The sequence below is a fragment of the Aricia agestis genome, chromosome 6 (genome assembly GCF_905147365.1).
Source record: "Aricia agestis chromosome 6, ilAriAges1.1, whole genome shotgun sequence".
Classification (NCBI taxonomy): domain Eukaryota; kingdom Metazoa; phylum Arthropoda; class Insecta; order Lepidoptera; family Lycaenidae; genus Aricia; species Aricia agestis.
The window spans coordinates 8,812,892-8,824,404 of NC_056411.1; the positions used below are offsets into that span (position 1 = coordinate 8,812,892).

Consider the following 11,513-nt stretch of genomic DNA (forward strand, 5'->3'; position numbering starts at 1 on the left):
AAAGTGGTTACGCATTTCTGAGAATCTTTTGTAAGACATTGCTACTCTAGTATTTTAGAAACTCATTGACTTTTACTAGACTTTCGACTTGACGATCATCTGGAAAAACGACATTAAATTTTGTAAACCTTTCTTACTTGACAATGGCCATTGTTAAAAAGCCGAGCGAGTGAGAATTGTCATTGTCATACATTTGTCATATTTTTTAAATCAAAATATTTTTATAACCTAAGTTTGGGAAAAATATTATTACAATAATTTGTCTCTTATACAATATCTCTGTTTGCTAAACTAATAATGTCTAATGAAATTTTGCACGATGAGGCATCTACAGAAGTACTAAATTTTCTAAAGGCTAATGTACCGAAAACAAGCTTAGCAAACATCGAAAGTGATCTGCGTAAAGATTTTTTACTTGCAAAGAAACGAAGCAAAGATCATAAAAAAAGGACAAAGAAACGAAAATTACAAACACTAACACGAGATCAAAAACGAGCCCTTGGCTTTTACAACTTTTCGAGGCAAAGTGTAAAGTACTGCGACGTCTTACCACTAAACGAAATTTGGACTGAGTATATAACTGAAGTTCTTGAACTAGAAAAAGTTCAATTAGATTTTACTGGTAAAAGTTGGGAACAGTTGTCACAATCATTCTATCGAGCTGATTTTCATGGCAGTATATTGCATGTAGTCCGTTCCAGGTGTCCAAGCTATGTAGGAAAGTCTGGAGTCTGTATAATGGATACTAAAAATACATTTAAGTTAGTTTCCAAAAACGATGTCATCACAACTATACCTAAAAAAGAATGTGTCTTTGAAATAAAATTGAAAAATAATTTAGTACTATTGTATGGTAAACATTTATGTACAAGACCTGCTGAGAGATCTGTTAAAAAAATAAAATCCCACATTCATCCTGATTTATAAAATAGAACTTTAAAGAAAATTTAACCTGTTTGTTTTATTTTAAACTGGATTTAGTTTAAAGTAATGCTAAATGCTTACAACTGGTGGAAGCTAAACTACAAATTTTTAATATTTAAATATTTTATTGAAAAATAATACAGACACCTAAGACACATTTGAATAGCGTAGTTTTCTTAAAATAGTGTGACAGTTATCTATATTACCAGTGCAAATTTCTAAGTACATTTGAAGCGGAAGAACTCTTGGTGAATTTATTTGCAGCAAAATTTTTCGAGCTGTAATCAAATCTCCTCTTAATATATGACACACCGCAGCCTTCGCCCATACTGAAACTGCTATCATGTCACGTAATTGGTTAGGTAGTAGCGAAACCAGATCATGTATCATGGGTGGATTTAAATGTTCAACTGCATCTGTTATTCTATCGAGGTTTATAAGTGCTTCTGCGGCATAAATGTGCGCCCAAGCTTTGTGTCCACAGGAAGCATCTGGCTGAGACAAAAGTTCATTAACACTCATGAGTGCAGATAGGGGATCCTGTAAATGCAGCAGAATGTAGCTCTGCAGCACTAATATAGAATTTTTTAATTCACATCTTTGCTTCCAATTTATTGGAGGACCTGGAGGTGCTTGAATAAAAGGTGTAGTAGTGTCAGTTGGTGTTTCTTGATTAGGTAGAAGAGCTATAGCATTTTTGATACACAAAGCGGCAAACTCTAAACATAATGAAGGAATTGCAAAAGATTCACCAGACGAGGTAAATTTCTCTTTGAGATCTTTTGTCAACAATATTTTTGTGTGGGGTCCGCTTCCTAATTTTTTTACAGTCATTTGTTTAGTTTCATCTCTACAACAAGATTTAACACAGCATTCTGCTAATCTCAGCCAAATTCTTGGATTATTGGGATAGTGCCGGGCAGCTTCTACCAGACACTCAAATGCACCTTCAGCGTTGTTGGCTGCCAACAGAGCTAGTCCCAGGTTATAGACATACAGCGGCCTATCTTTACAGGCATACAGTTTTTCACTATCATCACTTTCTATAGCTTTAAAATGTTCCTTCACAGCATTTTGAAAATATTTTGCAGCCAAAAAAGGCTTTTTGATAGATAAATAAATAACACCCAAGTTATTATTGATGGCAGCCCATATGTCTTCTCCCTGTGACTTATGGTTATAGTTGTGTTTCAGTGTTCTGTACTGGCCCAAGGTTGCGGAAGCTTCATTCACATCACCATTCATGTAATGTTGTTGTGCCAATATGAAGATATTTTCAATACAATCTGGTTTTAATTTAATTCCTTGTCCCAAATACAACTGAGCTCTACTGACAAGTCGTTCATATAACTTATTTAATTCAGCATTTCCTTTCACTGATTCTCCGTATGTTTGGGCGATGTCTAGAGTTTTTTTGTAAGTTCTTCTACACAGGGTAGCCTCCAAAAGCAGCATAACTATTTTTTGTAACAAGCTTTGATCCTTTATGTTTGTAGTCAACAACTTCTCCAATAACACTGCACATTGGTAATAATACCGAGTATGATAGAGAATGACAGCATAGTTGTAGTAAATGAATGGTGTGGAGTAATCCTTTGCCTCAATGTCAGGAAAATTTAGACCAGTTAACTGAGCAATTTTCGACTTAAATTTTTCAATATCCTTAAACTCACTAGACGTGAATTCCACTACAGCTTTATTATGTTGTATTCTTTTGAGAAGATTGTTGTTTGTTACGATTAACTCTAAGTCATTCAGATGTTGCAGGGTTGCATTGAAATCCTTCTTGCGAAAAGATTGGCAGGCTAGTGTCACCAAATCCTCTTTAATAGACATATTTATATTGTACAATAATTTCTATAAAAGAAACGATGGCCTAGAAAACAGCAGGTTATTTTACAAATATTTGAAAGTTTTCGTATACTTAGCAAAAGTAATAACTAAACTCCTCCAATATCCATTTATATTATTATTGAGTTTATACAAGGGTTAGTTTATAATTATAGTAAATTATGTACCTATTATTTTCATAGTATTTTTTTAAAATACCTAGGTACCGTACACCAAAAATCAAAAAAATGAATGACAGTGACATTTCTTCTAAGTTTTTTTTTCCTTATTATGGCACTTCGGCTATATAACCATGGCCAGTGTGAACTGTCAAGGATTGTAAATGGCGGGAAAACAAATCGTCAGGTCAAAAGTCTAGGCAAAATATAAAAAGTCAATACAGTCAAGGTCAATAAAGTCAAGTCGGTCGATTCAGTAAAGTGGTAGACGCTTTACTGAAACTTTTGATGGAGTTTTGGAGGGAACACAAAATAGCTCGTTTCTGGATATTGGAGTCCAATAATTGAACAGGAAAATAAGGAGAAGTGTTATGTAGCGCCGTTTATATGGAAACCTATGTCGCCGAATTCAATGACACTATATTGTCAGCATAGTGTCAACGGTACACGATCTAGTGATGTCCGGTCTATCTACGGTGTCGATTAATTATTATTACGACGATATGAATGTATTTTGGTAGGTATTTAAATAATATTAAAAGAATGAAAGTGATAAATAATTAATATTAGGTACATTCTAACAAAAACAACATAAAGCAACGGCAATTATTTTTTTTTGACATTTAGTTTCAATTGGTTCTTTTTTTTAAATTATGGCACCTCGGCTATAAAACCATGGCCAGTGTCGAGTAAATGGCGGCAAATTCAAAAAATCGACGTGTAGCAACCTTGTCTATTGCCGGAATTATAGTTTTGATCTACGAAATACGGATAATAAAAACTAACTAACTTTATTATTCGTTGTAGATCAAAACTACAATTCCGGCTATAGACAGGGTTGCTATACATCGCTTTTTTTAATTCGCCGCCATTTATTCGACACTGGCCATGGTTTTATAGCCAAGTGCCATAATAAAAATAAAAACAGAATCAAGAAACTAAATGTCAAAAGCGGATCGTCATGCTTGACATATAGATTTTCAAAAGCGAAAGATATCGAGATACGAAAGAAACTTTTACTCCAATGTTTTTCCGGTAAAACTGCCAAAATTTAGTTTCTTTCGTTTGTCTACGTGCTTGTGCTAGCTATGCAGGAAAAAATGTCAGTAGGTATATTATATGCCAGGTGTACGGGATTCTCCGATCTTGGCCAATCGCGGCACGTTCGTGACTGCGCTCGATGCAGACTAAACAACAGACGGCCCAATTGGGCCGTATGTGAATCTTCACAACGCGCGCGGTAGTAACATATCTGCTTTGAGTATTTCATCATTGCATACGACCATAGACTTATAAATTATAATATATACATGTAATATACGACTGACAATTTGTGCCCATATGGGCAGGATTTGGCGACATGTGACACGCTCTATTATAGAGGTCAGTGGCTCTATAACATATCTCTTACTTCAAAAATCTGTGGGACTACCACTTTACTGAATTGACCGACTTGACTCTTTGACTGTTTTGAGTTTTGTATGTGGCAAAGTACACCCCCGGACCGGGGTAGTGTGTCTCTTTCTAATGTGGTGACCATGACCAAACAGCAAAATATTAGACTACTTAACTATACAAATTCAGGTATTCTGATATCCATCCTACCTAACTACAGGTATGTAACTAATTTATTTAAAAGTAAATAATCAGCCAAGTGCGAGTTGGACTCGCGCATGAAGGATTCCGTAGCGTTATAAAGTCGTTGAAAAATATTGTTTCCCATATAAAACACAGTTTGTAAATTGTGTTTTGTATGGGAGCCCCCATAAATATTTATTTCATTTCAATTTTATTACTTATTAATTATTATTGAAATATACTTAAGGATTTTATGAGTACTTCAAGTCCCTACCTTTAGCCATCCATACTTATTATACGTCTTATACATATAATATTATCATAAATGCGAAAGTGTGTCTGTTACCTCTTCACGCTCAAACCGAACCGATTTTTATGAAATTTGGCATGGAGATACTTTGAGTCCCGGAAAAGGATAGGATACTTTTTATCCCGGAAAATGTACTGTTCCCGCGCGATAAACGAATTTTTCTGCAACGGAGTTCCGGGCGTTATCTAGTTATTGATAACGAGTCTAGCTACAGCGGTAATATATAAGCGGTATAGGCGGCGGTTTCCGATAGTAAAAGTATAGTAAAAGATTTATTTGGCTAGCACCGACTCAAAAGAAATCCAGAGCTTCATTAATTACTTTTCTTACTTTATACTTTTCATGCCATTTGGTGCATCTCCAATAATTCAAATTCATGGTTACCCTAAAGATTATGATTGTTGTTTTTACTTTCCCGTAGAAGGAATAGCAACTACCTACTCATTATTGAACCCTGTCACCTTTCACGCGACAATAATTCACCGTTTTTCATAAAAACATAATAAACTTTATTACGAAAAAGGACTTTTTCGTGTTGCAAATCGAAACACGAAAAACAACCAAACAACCAAAGCAAATCGCCATCTTACATTTAGTATTACCAGTACCAAAATATCTAATTACCATAGATACTGTTGCTCAGTTTTGAATTATATTTTCGAGTACAATCAACTGATTTATTAATTATTATTAAAACTGTACAACTTCGTTTAAACACGTTTCTAAGTTTACGAAACGTTCGTATTGGCAAATTATTAAAAAGAAAAGTAAGTTTTTCATTTTCTAACATTTTTATCAAAGGAAATGATTATGTGAGCTGGCAAGAAGTCAGACAAGGACACACTATAGTGCGTTTCATCAAATAGTTCCTTTGCCGTCATGTTGGCACTAATGTAAATTAGTGTTGCCTCATTATCTTTACTGTGCTACCTTAAATTAGGGGAGATAATAATATGTTATCACAAAATCGACTGCTCCTAGGTAGACTATCGTAACATCAAAAAGACAACTTTACAGGAGGAGCGTTTGAAGTTGCAAATTTGAACCACGACTTCGTTTTTCAGCCGATTGTTATGAAATTTGGCATGAGCAACAACAATAGTGTTAGGTATTAACTTATACAATAAAATACTATATTATATGTTTGGTTTAGCTAAAATTGTTGTTGCGATATTATTCTTTGGAAAATCTACAACGAAAATTATTGTAACTAAAGTTTACGTTTAGAAAAAGGCAGTTGTATTTCGAATTTAATATTTTTCTTGAACATCCTAAAAGATCTAACTTAATTCTATGCATTTTCGCAATAAAACGAATTTTGCCATTTTGTGGCTTACGATAGTCTACCTAGGAGCAGTCGAAATACTTTTAATAATTTTTCAAGCCCCATAAGAGCACCGGTGATCGCGACAACAATAGAATACAATAGCATTTCCTGGAAACTGTGATCGAAGTAATAGTTCCCTAATCCATACTAATATTATAAATGCGAAAGTATCTCTGTCTGTCTGTCTGTCTGTCTGTCTGTCTGTCTTGCTTTCACGCCAAAACTACTGAACCGATTGCAATGAAATTTTGTATACAGTTATTCTAGAGTCTGAGAAAGGACATAGGCTACATTTTGATGTGGGAAAATATCTTATTTCCATGAAAATTTCGATGAAAATGAATTCGCATTGCGGCGTGGCCAGCGCTCATCCCGGGGGTCCTGGGTTCGAGTCCCGCAGGCGGAACAAAAAGTTTTCAATTTTCCTGGGTCTTGGATGTGTATTAAAATAAAATTTCAAAAATCTTAAACATATTTTATGTATAATATTATAAAAAATCCAGAAATATATCAATGGAATGTACATTTTAGTTCTAATACGATTCAACAGATGGCGTTTTTTATTTTTTACTTTATTGTAACATAGAACTAATCATACTTATTAGTTAGTATGTTTTTGTTTATAGTTTTTAATACGTTAGAATATGATGTTTAATAATATTATAATCCATACTAATATTATAAATGCGAAAGTATCTCTGTCTGTCTGTCTGTCTGTCTGTCTGTCTGTCTGTCTTGCTTTCACGCCAAAACTACTGAACCGATTGCAACGAAATTTTGTACACAGTTATTCTAGAGTCTGAGAAAGGACATAGGCTACATTTTGATGTGGGAAAATATCTTATTTCCATGAAAATTTCGATGAAAATGAATTCGCATTGCGGCGTGGCCAGCGCTCATCCCGGGGGTCCTGGGTTCGAGTCCCGCAGGCGGAACAAAAAGTTTTCAATTTTCCTGGGTCTTGGATGTGTATTAAAATAAAATTTCAAAAATCTTAAACATATTTTATGTATAATATTATAAAAAATCCAGAAATATATCAATGGAATGTACATTTTAGTTGTAATACGATTCAACAGATGGCGTTTTTTATTTTTTACTTTATTGTAACAGAACTAATCATATTTATTAGTTAGTATGTTTTTGTTTATAGTTTTTAATACGTTAGAATATGATGTTTAATAATATTATAATAATATTATATATATACTAGCTGTTGCCCGCGACTTCGTCCGCGTGGACTTTAGTTTATAGCGCGCGGTGTCAACAAAATTTGTGTCAAATTTAAAAACTTTTTAAAACCCTGGTAAGTGGTACCCCTCTTAGGGCCGCGCTACACCGGAATGGCAGCGCTGAAAGTGCTCGCCTCGCCGCTGCCATTCCGGTGTAGCGCGGCCCTTAATTAATCAAAATACCCAAAAACAGCTGTGCAGTGTGCACATAATCTATACTAATATTATAAATGCGAAAGTATCTCTGTCTGTCTGTCAGTCTCGCTTTCACGCCAAACGCCAAAACTACCGAACCGATTGTAATGAAATTTTGTATACAGATAGTCTAAAGCCTGAGAAAGGACATAGGCTACTACTTTTTACTGGAAAAAAGGGTTGTAAGGGTCGTAAATTTGTTCAAAAAATTCATAATAGATGGCGCCGTGCGTCTTCTACATCGCGCTGACGCTTGCTCAAAAGTCTTTCTATAAGACGTGGTATCATCTTACATTTAAGTCTCGATTTTTTTCGATTGTTATATCTATTCTACGGTATTAAATAACTCAATACTTTATCTGTGCAAGCAGTGACGTAACCTTAAGACCAAATTTCACCAACGACTGTTAAAGTTAATGATCGAATTAGTATCACGTTAGCTGTTTCGTTTTTCATATGAATGAAAGGGAAGATAGGACATTTTAACAAGCTGTTAACACTAACAGACGTTGGTGAAATTGGGGCTAAACCTATCAATGATAAATAGTTTATGGGTAAAGTTGTGTAATTGGGGGGCTAAATATTCTTTGAAATTTGGCATAAAATATAAAGTTTAATATAAAAAATAAAGTACTTATTGTGTGCACACTACACAGCTGTATTGATTTAAGGGGTACCAGGGTTTTTTTATAAAAGCTTTTGACACCAATTTTGTTGACATCGCGCGCTATAAACTGAAGTCCACGCGGACGAAGTCGCGGGCAACAGCTAGTTATATATAATAATTCTAACTTTCGCCCGCGGCTTATCCTGCGTTAACGTCTATCCCTCGGGGACCGTTCTTTTTCCCGGGATGAAAGGTACCCTATGTCCTTCTCCATACCCCAGACAACGTGTACGTATGAAAGTTTCATGATGATCCGCTTAGAACTTTATGCGTGAAGGCGTAAACAAACAAAGTCACTTTCGCATTTACTAGCTAAAAGCCGAGCTTTGTGAGGGCTCGCGTCGTTACACCTTGACTGACTGATGATAACACATTTACATGTAGATAAAAATTACTATGTTACGAGGGCTGCTATTTATGTATCCGGAATTAAAAAAAGAAACAAACATATATCATTTAATATGGTTTTATTGCTTTTCAAAATATTCGCCGCGATGATCGACACACTTTTGCATACGCTGGAACCAATTTTCATAGCACTTTTTCCATTCTGATTGAGGTATCTCCAAAACGTGCATTTTGAACGCATCAACAGCCTCTTCGCGGCTCGAAAAACGTTGACCACGTAATTTGTTCTTCGCGTATGGAAATAAAAAGAAATCGTTAGGTGCCAAATCAGGGCTGTACGGCGGATGACCAGTCAATTCGATCTTTTGACCCTCCAAAAACTGAGTTGTTTCAGCTGAGGTGTGACAGCTAGCATTGTCGTGATGTAATATGATTCTGCGTTGTCGGTTGTCCTTTCTTATTTCTTCAAAGACTTCTGGTAAACGAATGGTCGTATACCATTCAGAATTAACCGTTTTACGATTCTTTAATGGCACTGTAGCCACATGTACATTAATTCCAAAAAAACAGGCGACCATTTGCTTCAAAGTACTTTTTGCACGAGTAACTTTTGTTGGTTTCGGCTCATCTTGGAACACCCACACCGTTGACTGTTGTTTACTTTCGGGGTCATATGCATAGATCCAAGATTCATCACCTGTGTAGATATTATAAACGGCTTTTGACGTACCACGGTTGTATTTTTTTATCATTTTTTTGCACCAATCGACACGAGCCCATTTTTGATCGATTGTCAAGTTGTGCGGAATCCAACGCGAACATATTTTTTTTACAGCCAAATGTTCGTGTAATATCTTATGTATGCTCGTCATACTTATGCCTAAGGACGCCTCTATTTCGCGATATGTAACATGACGATCACGCATTATTAGTTCCCGCACAGCATCTATATTTTGTGGGACAACAGCTGTTTTTGGGCGACCTTCTTTATTTTCATCCGTGACCATAGACCGCCCACGATTAAACTCACTGTACCAGTGATAAACAGTGGTTTTTGATGGTGCTTCATCTCCAAAAGTTGCGGTGAGTTGAATAAAGCACTGTTGTTGATTTAGCCCACGCCGAAAATCGTAGTAAATCATTGCACGAAAATGTTCACGCGTTAAATCCATGGCAAATGAAGACACGCAATTTTCAAAATGACGCCACAATGGAAAAATAATTGACAGTCACATGAAACAAAATGTATTCTTCAACCAAAGAGTTCTATTTTCAAATGTTGTAATTACTTTTTAAATATTGTTCTTGTAAGTGGCCAGTTCCGGATACATAAATAGCAGCCCTCGTAAAGCACAAATCAATAGGCGTGATAGTTTTTCCAAAATGTACAGGTTGTGGGATATACTAGGGCTCGCTTCGCTCGCCCTGATAATAATAGTATAAGTACTATCTTTTAACCGCGACTTCGTTCGCATGACGTATGTATGTAGTTTTCGTCACTAGAAGTGCGTTTAATCAAATAGTTCCTTTGCCATCATTTTGGCATTCCTGTCTGTTAATAACGTAAACACGGTAGACACGCTCTGCGAGTATTCATAAGTTTTACTGTATTTCAGGGTGATTAAACTGATACTGGTAACCCTATTTTACTAAGCTGAAATGGCGGCAACCTGAGTTATTCACATTTATTGGGCCCCCGTTACGTTTTTCACGTTCACAAAACACTTTCACTCCTAACACCATCATTCTTTCACCACTCTTTAATATTTTCGGCATGACTTTCTCACGAAATCACAGTAAAAGTTAAGAATACTCGCAGAGCATGTCTGCCGTGTTTACGTTATTGACAGACAGTAATGCCAACATGACGGCAAAGGAACTATTCGATGAAACGCACTCTACCAGCTGGAACGCTCTCGCTCAGACCGCTTTTTGCAAGCTACCGCTTAGAGGGAAATACTTACCGTGTTACTAAAGAAATAGAACTCATTTTAGGAAAACATTGTTTTTGGGTGCGCTGTCTAGTTATAAGTATCATGCATGGAATTAATATGTCGTAGTACCGTAAATTGGGGGTACTAGGGTCTGCAGGGAGAATTGGGTCAAAAGTGTGACCTTTTTAGAAAACCTAATTTCCCATAGTATTTTAATTTTACACTCTATGGTAAGCTTTTTTATTTAAAGCTTACAACATTTTTTTTATATTCTGGCAACATTTGCTCGTCCTGTCATTGAATTTGATGAAAATAACGGTCTTGAAAGAGTTGTGTCAAAATCGTCTGAAATTTGCTCCGAAAATTTTTTTAATTTTCTTTACTTATTTGGAATAATTGTGTGAAAGTGAATATCGCATCCGTTGTAGCGGATATTCAGGCATTGAATAAGTAAGAAAGTAAGTGGATTTAAGTATTTTTTTAAATAGTATTTAAATTTTTTATCACTAAGGTAGTTTTAAGAAAAAATCGGGGTGTAAAGGGTCGTATGTGGGGGAAATTGGGCCGAATATGGGTTAAATAGGGACCTAATTTGGATGAATTGGGACGCCTATGGGTGAATTGGGTCTTTATGGATATGTCACGATGGATATATTCTAGTATTATTATTTTATCATCATTGTTCGTACAGGTGTTTGTTGTTTAAAGGGGAGAAAAACCATGCTTCGGCACGAATGGACCGGCTCGACCGAACACATACCATCACCTCATAGAAAACTAGCGTGAAACAACGCATGCGTTGTGTTTTGCTGAGTGCGTGAGGAATTGGGAATTTTAAAGATCAGGAACGCAAGTCGCAACACCAGACGAGTTACAAGACGACGAAGAAGAGTGACTCAATATTTATATAAAAATATAATAATAATGTGATAATGCTTGATTGGATCTGTTGTACTAATTCTTGTATAATATATACCTCATACCTATAC

The 11,513-nt window shown here is 35.7% G+C and overlaps 2 protein-coding genes and 1 long non-coding RNA gene across 3 annotated transcripts in view; 2 read left to right on the top strand and 1 right to left on the bottom strand.

The window, feature by feature from the left end:
* The window catches only part of LOC121728367, a 15,515-nt gene extending 9,598 nt beyond the window's left edge, over nt 1–5,917 (top strand). Inside the window, exon 3 of the long non-coding RNA XR_006035789.1 lies at nt 5,803–5,917. This is a non-coding gene — a long non-coding RNA (uncharacterized LOC121728367). The remainder of the gene's footprint in view (nt 1–5,802) is intronic.
* On the top strand, nt 222–951 carry LOC121728366 (ribonuclease P protein subunit p29). The gene has a single exon (XM_042116531.1). The coding sequence runs from the start codon at nt 298–300 to the stop codon at nt 925–927; it is 630 nt and encodes a 209-aa protein (XP_041972465.1). The 5' UTR covers nt 222–297; the 3' UTR covers nt 928–951.
* On the bottom strand, nt 1,038–2,911 carry LOC121728364 (CCR4-NOT transcription complex subunit 10). The gene has a single exon (XM_042116529.1). The coding sequence runs from the start codon at nt 2,758–2,760 to the stop codon at nt 1,072–1,074; it is 1,689 nt and encodes a 562-aa protein (XP_041972463.1). The 5' UTR covers nt 2,761–2,911; the 3' UTR covers nt 1,038–1,071.
* Nucleotides 5,918–11,513: the final 5,596 nt, after the last annotated feature.

Coding starts and splice junctions, on each gene's coding strand:
- LOC121728366 (XM_042116531.1), top strand. CDS start 298: ATGTCTAATGAAATTTTGCACGATGAGGCATCTACAGAAGTACTAAAT.
- LOC121728364 (XM_042116529.1), bottom strand. CDS start 2,760: ATGTCTATTAAAGAGGATTTGGTGACACTAGCCTGCCAATCTTTTCGC.